The sequence below is a fragment of the Camelus bactrianus genome, chromosome 6 (genome assembly GCF_048773025.1).
Source record: "Camelus bactrianus isolate YW-2024 breed Bactrian camel chromosome 6, ASM4877302v1, whole genome shotgun sequence".
In the NCBI taxonomy this organism is placed as follows: domain Eukaryota; kingdom Metazoa; phylum Chordata; class Mammalia; order Artiodactyla; family Camelidae; genus Camelus; species Camelus bactrianus.
Window position 1 is genome coordinate 78,627,454 of NC_133544.1, and position 16,935 is coordinate 78,644,388.

Genomic DNA, 16,935 nt, shown 5'->3' on the forward strand with positions numbered 1-16,935 from the left:
TGCACATTACTGTTCCATTGGTATTTCTCCCCTATGGAGAACATGCCTCCTACGGCTACGTGATGCATCTGTCTAGTCCAATCACCTGAAGTGTCTCTACCATGAAAAAGGACAAACACGGGTGCACGACATGGTACAAAGAATTTGCGTGCGCGCTCACCCAAAAGCCTGTTACTGCTGGTTTCTGAGAGACAAATCTCTACCACAAACAGGAGCAGAGACCTTTATTGTTTTCAAGAGAAAAGAGGCACCAAAGGAAGGTAATGTACACATTTTTAAAGTAGAATATATTTGCAGAGGCAGAGACATGCACTCTTACTAGTCCTCATACTGATTACAACACAGGGGACAGTTGGTTGGCCCAACCTAAATCCTTCACTAGTGTTCATAAATGAGGATTTCCTTTACAATCTGATTTCAATTTGAGGACTTAATTACAGATACTGAAACATTTCCTTTTCTTTCCTTGTGTTCAATATTATGTTTTATACCTAAACTTCGTTAAGAAAGACAAAAGGCTTCCACTTAAAAATTCACTGTATATTCTACCATTATACTACATAAATATCAAAACACTTCGAAAGTTAAAATGTTCATACCTTTGGACTGGATTTTTTCACAATTTGGGGAGATTATAACACACTTGATTTTGTTTAACTTCATATGTTTGGTGACCTCCCTTAGACCCATGACCAGCCGCCTCCTCGCTTTTGCTCTTACAGGGTCTTTTTGGTAGATGCGTTCCTGGAAACTGACAAGCTCTTGAAGAAGAAGAGTCACACATTCATCAATCTCTTTACAAAGAACCTGATTACAATACCTGTAAAGGAAACAAAAAATGGGTAGTTATAAAATTTACTTTAGGAAAAAAAAATACATTAACAGGTTTTTCATAAAAAAATCAAGTCTTTAAAATCTCCTAAATGCTCAGTTAACTAGAAAAACAGAGAGTTTTTCTAAATTACAACAGATTGGCTTTTATGTAAGGGCTAGATTAATCTCAGGGAAGTAATATTCAAACTCCCTTATTATTAAATTCCTTATGATATAAATCAAACATTAGCCTGCTACTAGATAAAAACAGGTACAGTGTTTTGGTAAGGAGATAATGTATAAAGTTATTTCATCCCAATGAATACTAAAGATGGTTCTGGTAGTGAAGAAATTAATTTTATGAATGCTAACTGAATGCTCCAATACTAACAATTCATCCTCCACACTTGAATAAATAACAATCTCTGGACACTGGTTTCCTTAACCATAAAAATAAGGAATTAGGTATAACAGCCTCAAAAGTCCTGCTAACTCTGAAAATCTATGGTTACAGAGGATGAACTTGGTAATTAACCAAAGAGGTCTTGAGGTAAAATCACATGCCCTCACATCAGGCAAGGCAATTGAATGAGGCTCTTTGTGAGATCATGTATGCCTATAACACAAAACAGAAAGGAAGTAAGTATGAGGCCACTATTGTATTTAATTTCAAGGACAAGAAAGTCATTCAAGTTCACTTACTCCTTATATATTCTACTTTTCTAATTCTCACCCATAATCTCTACCACAAGCAGGTACCTGTTAACAAGGAGAATCTGTGTAATTTATAATCTAGGAATAGCCAGGTCAGCATATTTCCACTTCCATACATTATATGATGGGAAAATCTAGGCCTGCTATTCTTTAGTGAAAAAAAAAAGTTTTGTTTTGGAAATTTTTTTTTTAACGTTTGAGAGAAAAATGTTTAGATAAGTACAAGTATGACATTACTTCAGAAGAGAAGATATAACTGGACATACTCAGGAAAGGTTAACTAGCATAAAGCATACAAAATTAAAGAATGCAATTTTCTTCATTCTGTTTTTCTTTCAAGCTGTTTACTTCATACTTATGTAACATCTTATTCCCCACGTGTTTCCTTTGCTCCACATATATTATTTGACATTTAATTAACTTCCTAAATCTAGGCAAGAAGTATTTACTCAAAAACAATAATATAAAGAAAAGGAACAGAACAAAACAATGTGGTTTGGATTAACACAAATTTTACTTTCACCCTGGGATTTTTTTCATATGACACTTATAAAGGTAAAATTAATTCATCTACACAAATGTTCAAACCCTAGAATCCTTTACAGCAATAGCTGCCAGTTGAAGATTATTCACAGATGGGCATTTTAAAATTTAGAAATATTTGCTTAAAAACAAATAGCATTATGTAATAGGTTCAGTTCATGTAATAGGGTCTTAGAAACATGTTATTAATTGGTTACAGAGGTGTTTTTGAAGGTCCAGTAATATAAACAAAAAAGCAAAAGCATTTGAAGAGGAGAAATGTCACAGTACAGCATTTTATACATAAGCCGTTAAGAGGCCAAATTTTCTCAGTATAAACACTAGATGACATAAAAAGAATATATTTACTGTCAAGTCACTTTCATATAAATACTGATAGATGACAGAAGACAAATCCTTTACATACAATAAAACCAGCTGTTAAACAAATCTGAAAGAATTCAAAGACCTTTGGTATTCTGTCTGCTCAACCCACTAAGTAATAATGACAATATTACATTCAGAGCTACTATCAAGATACTTAAAACTATTCAACCTCAACAATGAGACTAAAACTTACTCTCTAAATCTTTTGCTGTGGATTTTGGTTATTGTCGAAGATGCCATTGGACTGCCTATCCCAGAACTCGCCGGAGAGCCTTGTGACACAGGTGTCATACAGTACGGAGAGTTCTGACTTGCTGGAGAGAGGGATGTATCACTGGGCATGCTCAGTGCAGTATCTGTGGAGACGTGGGGTGAGGGGAAAGAATTTAGAAACTCTGAATGCTGAAAAGCTCTGCAATGACCAACGCAACTTAGAATGGCAGTTATCTTTTATATCACTTCCAAATTCTCCAGAAGTTAACAAGTTGAGCATTGTTCAGATCACAAACGTTTCTCATACACTACAGAAAATACTCTGAAAAAAATCAAGCACAGCCTACAAGTCTACACAGAACAGCTGAGAGAAGGCCAAGCTATCTAAAACATGTATTGCAAGGATCTAAATCGAAGAACAAAGCACATATTAACTTTGGCACCTCTTGCCAGATCATATTGCCTGTTTCCTCCATATCTATTTTTCCACCTACTTCTTGGAAATAATTTAACTGTCTAAAAATTCCTGTTGCTGCTGGCAATGATGACTTCTACCTCACTTGTTCTCTCCACACCACTCCTGATTTTCCAGGCACCACCCCAGTTTCTCTTTCATTTGGTCTTTGCTTCTGTGCTCAGGAAGCCACATTTTCAGATGCCATCCCTTGCCTCAACTGCTTCCTTTAGTTACTGCTTCTTTCCTAACCAGCTGAACTCAGGAAATGAGTTAGTATTTGTATATCCAGTCATTAATTTGCCAAGTTACACAATTATCTTATCTCCCTACTGTGTTTAAAGTCTGTATGAGGGTTTACAACGAATTTAGGATTTAAGCCTCAAAAATGCCACAGACCTACTATGTTACACCTGCCCCTCCTCTTAAATATTTCCCTGAAGAAGTAGCTTCAAGGAAACCACTCTCAAAAGTAAAAAAAAACTTAGTTCAATATCACTAATTATCAGAGAAATGCAAATCAGAACTACAATGAGGTATCACCTCATACCAGTCAGAATGGCCATCATTCAAAAGTCCACAAATGACAAATGCTGGAGAGGCTGTGGAGAAAAGGGAACCCTCCTTCACTGCTGGTGGAAATGCAGTTTGGTGCAGCCACTGTGGAAAACAGTATGGAGATTCCTCAAAAGACTAGGAATAGACTTACCATATGACCCAGGAATCCTGCTCCTGGGCATCTATCCAGAAGGAACCCTACTTTAAAAATGACACCTGCACCCCAATGTTCATAGCAGCACTATTTACAATAGCCAAGACATGGAAACAGCCTAAATGTCCATCAACAGATGACTGGATAAAGAGGTGGTATATTTATACAATGGAATACTATTCAGCCATAAAAACTGACAACATAAACGCCATTTGCAGCAACATGGATGTTCCTGGAGAACGTCATTCAGAGTGAAGTAAGCCAGAAAGCGAAAGAAAAATACCATATGAGATTGCTCATATGTGGAATATAAAAAAAAACAAAACATAAATACAAAACAGAAACAGACTCACAGACATAGAATACAAACTTGTGGTTGCCAAGGGGGCAGGGGGATGGGAAGGGACAGACTGGGATTTCAAAATGCAGAACAGATAAACAACATTATACTGTATAGCACAGGGAAATATATACAAGATCTTGTGGTAGCTCACAGCAAAAAAAATGTGACAATGAATATGTATATGTTCACGTATAACAAAAATTGTGCTCTACAGTGGAATTTGACACAACATTGTAAAGTAACAATAACTCAATAAAAAATGTTAATAAATAAATAAATAAATAAAAAATTTAAAAAACTTAGATAAAATATGGAGCATATTTAGAACAATAACTAGTGATGGCTTGCCTACCAATTAAAATACTCTGGACCATTCCATGAGAAGAAGGGGGAAAGGGATGATCTTACCTTCTTGGGAAACAATCTCCTGTGGCAAATCATCAATAAAATCTAAGTGCATTTCTACTGGTTCCTCAGATCCCAAAAGATTGTGGTCCACAGTTAAACGGCCCTTCTTTTCTTCTCTTTCTTTCAAAATAACCTAAAAGTCATCACCAGTCTTTAATTACTGATTACTCTTTAAGTATGTACTGAATGATTAAAATGTTCACTATTATACAGTAATAGTAGTTCACTTAAAAATGGACATATGGATTTTGGTTGGCTATGGAAAAACTGACTGGCATAAAGGTAAATGTAATTTTAGGCACTGTAGTTTAAGGAAATACTATATTCAAAATGAAGGGAGGCAATTATTCTATGTAATACCATAGCTATCAAACCACATCTGCTTCATTTTTAAATCCTAGTTTTACAAACTAGAGCTTACTGCAAAATGGATAAAATACAGAGTTTGGAAACCAGGTCATATAGTTACATTAGATTTACATTTTGCAGTTTTCAAGTGTTTGGACATGGACTACCTCATTATGCTCCTCCTAATAACAATACAGAGTTAAATAGAGCGGATACTATCCCCAACCTATAGAAGAAGGTGACAGTAAAAAAGGTTTGCCTAAAACTACACAATTAGCACTGAAGGTAGTAGTAGAATCCCTGGCTTCTGATTCCCAGGGTCCAATGTTTTTGGATGCCTAAATGTTTAACTTTTTTTTTTTTTTTAACCTTCTGACAGAACTCATTCTCCAGGGCCTTGCTGAACACAGAAAGATAGTCATGATGCTGATATCCCCAATCTCAAATTAATTAGTCATCATAAAGATGCATGCCTACAAGCTTTTCACAATAATCTGCTGGCTAAAATGCCACAACTACTTCTGTAACAGATTTAAATCCTTATTTATTGTGTAAAATAAACATCCCCAGATTTTGGCTTACCTTTTTAAGTGCTGTGGGCCGTTTTAGTTTTGCAATTTCCTTTTCTTTTCCTTTTTTTGCTTTAGAGGAAGTAATGTCCAAAGAATTAAAGGATGTCAAACAGGGCTGACTTTTGGTTAAAGGTTTTCTGTTAGTAGAGTCTTTAGTGTGAAAAGAAGCTGCAGTGACCACTAAAAACAAACAAGAACATTAGTTTTACTATTATGGCCAACTCCACATAGTTTCAAAATTTCTAATGATCAATCTGTAAGAACATCCTCTTCTTATTAGAAAACACATCATAAAAGTAGGAGCAGTACATGGTCGTGCAGTGTCCATCAGATAAAGCTCCAAAGATAACAGATACAGATCCAGAGTAGGGATAAACTGTTAGTTCTGGTCTACTGCAGCAACCCTCAAGCCTGGCAATTCCTTATCTTTTTGTCTGAAAACAAAAGACCCTTTACATAGGAACTCAAGAAACAGAAAATGCAATTCTGTCTCTCAACATCAGTGCTTTCTGTTGGTGCCTTTCCCTTTCCTTTATCTTATTCCTCATCCTGTAAAACAAAGACTACAGAAAGAAATGAGGGAACAGGTCGGAACTGCTGAGCTCTAAATCTGGCGAGGTTTGTTAAAATACAAATTACTGTTTCAGTAGAAAGCCAGCTCTCTCTCTCACACACTCACACACACACATATGTGCATGCATGCACACACAATTTGATGAAAACTCCTGTTTCCCATTTGTCTTTAAATTGGATAATGTAACAGTTATAAAGCCTAATTATCTGTGATTCTTATTTCAACCTTTGAAGAAGAAAAAAATTTGGCTGGTTCATAACATATATCCTTTGAACAGAGACCCGAAGGTCCTAAAGGAATAAACTACACTGATGCCCGAGGAAAGAGAGTTCCAAGTAAAGGAAAGAGCAAGCACAAAAAGACTGAGCCAGGAGCACGTTGCGCATGTCTGTGGAACAGCAAGGGGGCTAACGTGGCTGGAGCAGTGTGTGCAGAGGAGAATGACGATGAGGGCAAGAAGGTAACAGGATCAGTTGAGACGACTTAGGACTCTGGCCCCACAGACCAAGTGAGATGAAGAGCTACGGAGGGTTTGGAGCAGGGGAGTGATATAATCCAGCTTATATTTGAAAAAGATCACTCCTTTAGGATAGATGGGGGCTAGAGGAAGGGGAGAGTAGGTAATAGGAGGCACTACGCTGTAGAACAATGATGGGGGCTACTAGGGTGGCGGGAGAGCAGCTACTGAGCAACTAGGCCATGGATTTCTTTAGGTACATGTAATTTAACAATAACCAAAATATATTAGCAAAGGCAAACAGCAAACTGCTCAGATTAACGATCTCACCTGTGTAGGACAGAGGTCTGGTATTGGTAATCTGCCGTGCTTTCATAGCTTGCTGCTGTTTTTCCAGAGCTGCTAACATGTCCCCCAAATCTAGCTGCACAGGGGTTTTACTCTTTTTTCCAGCTGCCTTTGATAAAGCTTCCTGCAAGGCAAACATGAAAATATTTATTTTTTGTTACAGTATGAAGACATGGCAATTTAAGATGATTATATTTGTCACACTTCTGTCCATCCCCGCAAGTCTACCAAATAAACTTCCATTATTTGTTCATAAAAATGAATATATACCTGTAGTTTTTTTTGCTCCATACTTATTTCTGAATATTCTTGAGCTGTGGCAAGGGCTGCTGCTAAAGCTTTCTTCTTCTGACTTTTTGCACGTTTAGGAACAGAGGTGGTGATGGGAATTGGAGTCTGAACTATATTGATCGGTGAATTTTCAGGTAAATCATCCAACTATGATAACCACAGAAAAACATGTTAGTGATTCCATAAAAGTCTAAATGTAAGGAAAGACAATCCAGAATGTGGGATGTTCTACAGTATAACTGAACTTAGACTCTTCAAAACATTCAATGTCATAAAGGATAGAGTGAGACGGTGGGACTATTAGAGACTGGGAGACTGGAAAATAACAGAGGCAAAACAGCATTTCACAATAGTCATGCTTGTCTGGATCTTGGACTGAAAATAAAGTAACTCCAAAGTAAAGTTTTGCAACAACTGGGGAAACTTCAGCATGATATATGCTTTATGATGTCATTTAATTAATGGTATTTTCTTATCAGTAATGGAACTATGGATTTCACTGGGAAGTGTCTCTGTTCTGGCTATACTGAAATAAATACTAAAGATCAGTACTAAATACACTTTTCTTCTGTACCATGCGGCCCTTAAGTCTTGAAACTTATCTGCAATGTTTCTTTTCGACACAGCCATAGTTCCAATGATGTTCAAATATTTTGTTTATCATTAAAAAAAAAAGTCACTTACTACTTTTGAAGAAAGTTTCTGTTGAATATTCTCGTCTTTAGCATTTCCATTCTCATTTAGTTCTCGAAATCCATCTTCATCCTGAAAGTTTCACACTTTAAGTAAAAACAGAGTTCAAAGCAATAAACTCTTAAGAGCTTTTTATAATGCCTAAGAGTAACGAAAAATGGGAAAGTAATTTTTTTTATTCACCACTGAACTATTTAAAGACAGTCTTAAAAAGGAAATCTCAACTTGTAAACACTAAAACACAGCTAATTTCATTATTCAAAGATAAGGACATATCCACGTATGTCCACCTTTGGATTTCTGCATCTCTATTCCACTTTTATTAGTAATTCTACCCTAAGGAAGGTAGGACAATAAAAAGAAATTCAAAAAAGATTTTATCACATTTCCCATAATTTGGAAAAGATTTTAAGCAGGTGGCTTACTACAAATTTCTTTAATATATTCCATGTCCGTTACTATACATACCTGCCAATAAGATTAAGTTTAAAAAAATCTCCTATTCAAAGTCATTTCTTAACCAATATTCTCCTTTGCACTGAAAATTATATCTCATTTTTTAACTAAATGTAAGTATGGAACCAATCATATGGTTAAGTGCAAACAGTGTATCTACCACGTGTATTGTTCTTGACAGAATACTTGAGAAGCACTCTCAAGTCCTTTAGGTCAATTACTAAGCTTACCTAACATATTATTCATCTTGAGTCTCTGGCCTCAAGCATATTTAAACTCCATCTAGTACCCATTTTATAGAAACTATACAACAAAAGTGAGTTATTCTAACGAGTTACCTGGGTTGCTGTTCACCATCTTGACAACCAAATTCTACTCATTCTTTATAATCTATTCCAAATGTTATCCCTATCACACCTCAAAACCAAAGGGCTCTGTCTCTCCTCTTAACTCCAACCACACCCAGGAAGTATCAGCTGTGTACATGTCCATATTCCTCTTATCACACAGTAACTTCCCCGGAGGGGTGCGTTTACTCATCTTAATGTATCATTCAGAGCACCTTACTTTACACATATAACAGGCCTCTAATGAGAGCCATTTAGATGAATAAATAATAGAAACATTGTAAATAGATTATAAATTGTCTATCTATTAGAGAAAGTAAAATAGCCTTTTATCCTCCTTCTCCAAGACTCCCCTGGCTAGTAGCACAAATTAAGTAGACTGAACTATGCAAATCTGAAAATCTTAACAAATAGACTGACAATAATAAAATTTGGGGAAAAAGTTTCATACTAGGTGAAACAAGATCAAGTTCTACCTCTACATGTTACCTCAAAATGATGACTACTCATGACAAAAATTTACCAAAAAAAATAAATAAATTAAGTTAATATTAGACCAACTATACATAACCAAGATAAAAATGAGTCAATACTTCTAAGTAACTTACAATCTAGTAGCAGAGTCGCGTGTTAAGACACAAAAAGTACTAATAATGTAAAAAAAATTAATTTCTTAATGAGAACATTTACTATAATGGTTTACAGTTTGAAAAAAATACCTCAAAATATAAAGACTCAGAATTTGGGTCGCCTCTATGAGATTGACTGGGGTTTAACTGTTTATTATCTTGTCTCTTCTGCAAATTCTGTCTTCTTTCTGAAGAAGTACTATGTCCTCGGCATCTGAATCCAACCTAAGTAAACCCCAGAGGGAAAAAAAATGTATTATTTTTAAGTAAAATGCTTTATTGAAGTATAACATAAAGAAATGTATCCAGAAGTGTACAACTAAGTGAATTTTCATAAACTGTTTAACTTATTATAAAAGGTTAAAACTTTTGACAAATAAGGTCATTATAAGGAAAAGATGAAAATGTGATAACTAATACATGTTACTTTTTCCCCCTTGTGTATGAACATTTATATCAGCTTTATTTGTAATGCCAAAAAGTGGAAACAAAGCAGATGTCCTTCACTGGGAGAATAAACTCACTGTGGTATATTCATACTGTAGAACAGCACTCAGTCACAAAAAGGAATGAACTACTGATATACCAACAAACTGTATGAATCTCCAGGGAACCATCCAAGTGAAAAGAGACAATCCTAAAAAGACTGTATGAGTTTATTCATACAACATTCTTGAAACAACAAAATCATAAAAAGGGAGCACAGATTAGTGGATTCTAGGGGTTAAGGAGAGGCTGGTGGGCAAGGGAAGAGAGTTTGGCTATAAAAGGGCAACATGAGGGATCCTTGAGGTAATGGATCTGTTCTGTATCTTAACCATATTGATGTCAATATCAGGATTGTGATATTGCACTAGTTTGGCAAGATGTTACCACTGTGAAAAATTGCACATTACTTTTTTATAAAACTATTTTAAGTCTTCTAATATCTGCAGTTTCGTTTTTAAATTCCTAGGAAAGATTAAAAAGTTTAAATCTTGTTTACAAAAACATAAATTTAAGAGAACAAAATTTTCAATCACATAAGTTATTATTATCCAAGCATCACATCTGCAAAATGTTCAATTGTCAAAAGAGCAAGAAAAAAACACATTAAGCATTTTAAGAATCTTAAGACATTTCAAGTGCCCTCTCTTAAAGTACCCAATGCAGCTTATGAAATGACTCTCTTAACCAGGATACTTCAAGAAGATGTGAAAAGTATGATCTTTATCAGTTACCCAAAAAGTCTAACATTAAACAGAACTTGATGCAGACCTGGACTGGACATGTTGGTATACAGGCTTTGGATTATGAAATCAAAAATATGCACACAAAGACCTGGAAGCACCTAGCAATTCCCATGCTAAGCAACTGGTCTGAAAAGCCTTGCTCATAAGGAATGGAATTTTATACTCTCTTGGGAAGTAGACTGTACGGCAGAACTATAAGTCAGAGGATAGTCATATAGTAAGTGTAATTATTTCTTAGAATATGCACTGTGACAACTGGGCTACTTCCTATAAACTACAAGCATTTGTTAAGAAACTAGATGATTTTCCAGACACCTAACAGTTTCTTGGTTTTAAATATTTACCTAATTTTAAAATAGGCTCATGAACATGGATAGAGATAAACAGAGGAATATACATGTGATGAACAGAACAGAAGCAAAATTTTAGTAAGATCTTAGCATCTAGCTGGTAGCTATATAAATGTTCTCTTTAAAATTATTTCAACTTTAATGTCTGTTTAGAAATTTTCATAATAAAATATTTTTAATTGGCTAATGAAAAGAACCTCATACAAGGATGGTAAAACAAATGCAATTTATAATGCCCAGTACTAAAGAAACAACTAAATTCACATAAATTTTTAACACTGAAATGAGTACTAACAATCAAGACCCAATATAGGGTGAATAAGAATCGAGAGGAGAGGGTACGCTAAGCATGCACGAGGTCCTGACTTCCATCCCCAGTACTTCCTCCAAATATATATAAATAAACCCAATTACCACCCCCCATAAAAAAAAGAAGAAAAAAACATTAAAACATTTATTAAAAAAAAAAGAATCAAGAGAATAATTCTTGATATAATTCTTCATTTCTTTGTATAGTCACTACCAGAAAAAAGTAAAAGTAAACCTGCCCTCTAAACAGGATTACAATTATATCAAAAAGTAAGCCCTGCGAAGTGGGTGGGGAGGGACAAATTGGGAGTTTGAGATTTACAGATACTGACTGGTACATATAAAATAGGTAAACAAGTTTATAGTGTATAGCACAGGGAACTATATTCAGTATCTTGTAGTAGTAGCTTACAGCGAGAAAGAATATGAATATATGTACATTAATGTATGACTGAAGCATTGTGCCATACACCAGAAACTGACACAACATTGTAAACTGACTATACGTCGATAAAAAAAATGATAAGAAAAGTAAGCCCTGTTGTAAACTAGACTTAGTATGTATGTATGAATGCTGTTACAAACATGAAAAAAACATTCTTTTAAAAAACAAATGCAACTCGATTCTTACACTTGGAAACAAAGTTCTGGGATTAAATTAAAACCTCCACACTAATGGGCCCAAAGTTCATGAGGACCAAATGTGCAAGTATTTCAATTATCTCTTAGAAAGAACTAAGAAACTTTTTTTCCCAGTTCTTCTAAGAAAAAGAGTTTTGCTGACAGAAAGTGGGCATACAGAAAAGAACAAAGCAGAAACTTTAGCTACAAATATATACTAAGATTTTTAATGACTAGCACAAAATTAATACTCAAAGATTTGTTTTCACTTCCTATTTATGTAACAAAAAAGAAGAAAATACTAGAAATTGATGAGGAATATGTACAAATTTATTTTCAGAAAACTATACAACATTTCTGAAGAAAACAAAAAGGTGACTCAAAAATTGGAAGGCTTTTTTTTTTCTGGAAAGATGCCATATCATAAAGGCAATCCATTCTCTAAGTTAATAGATTAATTTAATAACTAATGGAACAAAACAGAAAAGACAGAAATAGATTTCAATATATATGGAAATTTAACAAGTGATAAAGGTAGTTATCTCAAATCAGTGAAGTAATGGTCCTGTCAATAAATGATTTTGGGAGATTTGGGTAGCCACTTGAAAAATACAAAGCAGGGCCCATAGCTCACAACATCCACCAAGACAAACTCTAAACAGAATAAAGATTTAAACATAAAAAAACACAAGAGCATAAACACTTCAGAGGAAAACAGGCTAATCTTATATAAAAATAAACTTCTTAATGCTACTTAAAACAAACTTGTATATGCTAATAGTAATACACAAAGTCAAAAGTGAAAATCTAGCAAAATGTTTGCAACTCATATTACAGACTGAGGTTCCTATACATTTTTTAAATTTGGTAAAAGCTTGATCAAACTAATTAAAAAGTGTACCAAAAAAGAGAAATCAAGATACAAAAAGGGGCAAAGAATATAACAAGTTCAAGAAAAGTACAAAAGGCCACTAAACATATGGAAAGATGCACAACTACATTAACACCGTATTTCTCACTAATTGGCACAAGTCCAAAATCTTGAAAACACGTGATTTCTGAGGCTATATGGAAACAGGTGGTCTCCCAGTTATTGTTGAGAATGTAAATGGAACAATCTGGTGCTATTTACCAAATAACAGAGGTGACTCTGCCTTTTCACTCAGCAATACCTCATCTAGGAATTTATTCTACTGCTATATACACACATTTCTAAATAACACTGCAACATGTCTATAATAATACTTTATAAACAATTCAAGTATCCATCTATAGTACTTCAGATATTAACAAGGATATATCCATACAACATTAGGAGTTGTTAAAAAAAAATAGAGTAGAAGCCCTCTATGTAATAATATGGAAATGTCTCCAAGATACATTGTTAAGTAATGTGAACAGAGAACAGAACAGAGTGAATAAAACATAAGATACAAACTTGTATTTATTTATGACATGAAGAAACTCTAGGAAAATATACAGATATAGGGAAGAGAAGACAGGTGGACACGGGGTAAAAATAAGATTGTTCATCATACAATCATTTTCACATCTTTCATTTTTCAATCTATTCACAAAATAAAACCATTTTAAAAAACTTCAGTTTTTAGATTCTGTCCATCATTTAAAATTAAGGCTACAATGGAGTATAGAAAAAAATCTGTTTTTCAAATGTCAAAACACTGGTAAGAAAAAATTAAAAATCACTGCACTGTACAGTAGTTAAAAAAGCACAGTACAGGTGCAAAAATCTGATGAATGAAACAAAAATGCCCAGAAACATGTAAGATATAAACAATTAGCAAATGACTAAAAGGGTAGCACAAATCAGAGAAAAGGATGGATTACAGTGTTTAAAGGTAACTAGTTAAATACTCTGAAAATCAACATCATTATGTTGGATCATGCATGAGAAAAATTCTCAGATAAAGTTTTGAAAAACATTACACTATAAAAAAAAGCAGAAAATACACATGAATATTAGATTTCTAAAAGACTTTATAAGCGTCAAAGCAATCAGAAATTGCTAAAGGGGGAATCTTTTGACTCAAAAGAAAAAAAAGATTTCTGCACATCAAAAATCGAACTACACACTTAAGAAAAGTATAACAAAGCCTCAGAAGCAGAAAAGAAAAAACACACACTGTTCAATATCTGGCTGCAGTTCTTTTGGAAAGAGAGACAAAATAAACAACCGTTTATACATTTGCATGATTTTTTTTGTTGTTTTTTTCACCATTCCTCACCAGTTTTGAGGCAGAGATAAAGTTTTTCCGTATCAGTATTATTTCCTCTTCTGTGGGCTACTGATACCAAAAGTACCAAAACTGAGACTAAACTTGGCAGGTCTAGCAGTTACAATTTCAACATAAAATTTCAGTACTTAACCAAACATTTTGTAGATTTTGTTTATCTAATCTATATAAACAATTCTTTTTTTAGCTCTTTTGTTTTTAATCAAATAAAGCTAGACTGTCTCACAAGCCTGCCACAAACAATAATGACTCATTTTTGCAATAACCATAGGGAAGAGGGCATTATTCTGCTTGTTCTCCTGACAGCCTAATTAATGTTAGGGTACATCTGAAGTACTTCACCTCAGGGAGGCAAAGGCACAGGCAAGTATTTGGTTTATTTAATCCATTAGTAACTTACTCTTAGTTCATGCAGAGCTATTTATATAATAATTTCAAATTCCTTAACTAGATTTAAGGAATCTAGGAACTCTACCAAAAACTTAAAAGGGAAAAATACTGGCTAATGAATACCTCCCTAATTTCATAGACAACCAATGCGGGAAGACAGTTATTGGAAGTTCGTGGCAGTATGTAACTTGCTCCACTGTACTGCAGCTAGATCTGTTCCCTAAGACCAGGAAGCTGCCCAGTACAGGACTTACAGCACACGGAAGCCATCACTATGGCACCGCAACAAGCATGGGGGATGGCCTGTGATGTTTATAATCCAGTAAAGACACATGGACAAGGCTACAGTCCTGAAGTGCAAAGAAACAATATTTAAGGCATTAAAATGCTTTTAACTTTATATGGATAAGAAAAAGTCACAGAAGATGAATCAGGACTGGAGAGCATTCTTTTTTCAAATTAAAAAATATCCAAATATATTTCCTAAATATAGAAAAGTAAAAAATGGTATAATATACAGCCCACTTACATTTAACATCTTGCCATTTTGCTTCATTATTTAAGTATTTTTATTGGCTAAGCCATTTCAAAGTAACAGATACCAAGATATCTTACTTTTAAACAATGCAATATGCATCACCAAAAATTAAGGACACTGCCCTTGAAAACCACTATATCATTTATAATAATTCGTATCACATTACTCAAATTTCTTCAACCTAATTCAAATTACCTGTGAATTATTTCTTTGTTCAGTCTGCCTTCCACCTCTAGAAAATGTCTGATTTTTCTCCATCCAAGGTTTTTTCTGAGTTGCCTGACAAGTTACATTGGACCAATTTACACCACCTGCTAACAAATGAGATTTTAAAATATAATTAAACTATAAAGATGCCAAAACCTAAAGTGCCCCCTAACTTCACATACTGAAATTTAGTCACTATAAATTAATACTAGAAAATTTTCCAGAAACTTTTAAGTGATATTCCAGTTCTTAGTAATATTAAGTGTCATTTTTGCCAGAATACCTCCAGCTGGGATTTTTTCAATTTCATCAGTAAAACTGTACACTCAAATTAACCTGAATCTCTTTGGAAGATTTCTAATTTTTCTGTAGCATCAGCAAGCTTCATGCTTAAAAGCAAAACTTTGACATGGACAAAGAAGAAAATATAGCAAAACACTATGCAGAAAATAAGTACCTGCACATATTGATGATTCCACATGCTAAAAATAGAAACAAAAAAGACAATTATTTTCTGTTCAACAGTAAACACCAGATACCTTGTAAAACATTTCATAATTCCATCTAGTGTAAAGCATGCTTATTATAATCTCAGGAAAAATACTTCTCTATAAATGAATTTTTTTAATTTATAACAAAATGTACCAAATACTTTGTAACCATCTTATTACTATAGAAATTAATGAAAATCAACATTTCAGCTTTAGCAGAGGGCACAAAGATAATACTGCCATAGATGACTGATAAGGAAATCAAAGTAATGCCACATACACTGATGGTGCTGGAATCAGGATTTCTCAAAGCCCCTGCTGCGGGCTGGTTGTTGCTGTGTTTGGGACTGCAGTAGCCACTGTCGCTGTCAATGTCAGCTTCACTCGCCCCCTGCTCACTAGAGGATTCTGCAGTCGGGTGGGACGCTCTTCTCCTCCTGCCTTTGGCCTTCCAGAGCATCGTGGCAGAGCTCTCAGAGAGAGACTTGTTAGCGATGTCTGATGGGAAATCTACAAGGTAAAGAAAGTGTGACAACTCTTTTTGAGGACCAAGTTGATCAATTCTTGTTAAATTATCATTAAAATTGTAAGAAAATAAAGATAGCTAACTTTGTAAATGGAGAAAACAGGTGAAAACTTTTTGAGAAGATCATCAAAAGGTAAGATGTTCCTGACAAGTTGGTTTATAATGTGTTTATTATGAAAAGAGAATAAATATTTGTTTAATTAAAATATCTGCATAATTAACATAATTAAAACAAACCACCATTACACATTTAAGAAGAGAACATCAATCCTTTAAAGTCCACAGCATGCCTTCCTTCTCCACCACTGCATCCTCTTCCACCCTCAGAGGTTACCACTATTCTGAATTCTGTGTTTCTCATTCCTTCACTTTTAAAACAGATTTATCATGAACTTTTGTATTCCAAAAATATAAATCATGTACTTTAGCTGTTGTAGCTTTGTAAAAATGAAATAATATTGTCCATATTCTTCTGTGACTTGTTTCCCTCCAAAGTTGATTGGTTTTGAGATTCTGATGCACGTGGCTGTAATTCATTAATGTCACTGGAAATCTAGAATGCCTGTGTATGAATATACCGTCATGTATCCATCCTCTGCACCACTGATGGGACACTTAGGGTTCTGCTATTAACAACAATAATGCTGTAAATATTTTTATACAGACATATGAATGTGTATGTGTGCATGTGAAAATTTCTCCAAGGTAAATACTGCTAGGCCTTAGGGGATACAC

General features: G+C 34.4%; 1 protein-coding gene across 2 annotated transcripts in view; it reads right to left on the bottom strand.

Moving 5' to 3' along the window:
• Positions 1-16,935, bottom strand: part of SECISBP2L (SECIS binding protein 2 like) — a 46,187-nt gene that overhangs the window by 14,923 nt on the left and 14,329 nt on the right. Inside the window, exons 5-15 of one of the 2 annotated variants that reach the window (XM_010965283.3) lie at positions 15,955-16,184; positions 15,641-15,665; positions 15,172-15,287; positions 9,372-9,506; positions 7,841-7,921; positions 7,136-7,303; positions 6,848-6,989; positions 5,497-5,666; positions 4,567-4,699; positions 2,630-2,792; positions 600-820 (exon numbers count right to left, since the gene is read on the bottom strand). In XM_010965283.3, coding sequence (XP_010963585.2) covers positions 600-820; positions 2,630-2,792; positions 4,567-4,699; positions 5,497-5,666; positions 6,848-6,989; positions 7,136-7,303; positions 7,841-7,921; positions 9,372-9,506; positions 15,172-15,287; positions 15,641-15,665; positions 15,955-16,184 — 1,584 coding nt within the window. Of the gene's footprint in view, positions 1-599; positions 821-2,629; positions 2,793-4,566; positions 4,700-5,496; positions 5,667-6,847; positions 6,990-7,135; positions 7,304-7,840; positions 7,922-9,371; positions 9,507-15,171; positions 15,291-15,640; positions 15,666-15,954; positions 16,185-16,935 lie in introns of both variants that reach the window. The other variant, XM_074366087.1, reaches the window with a different exon arrangement.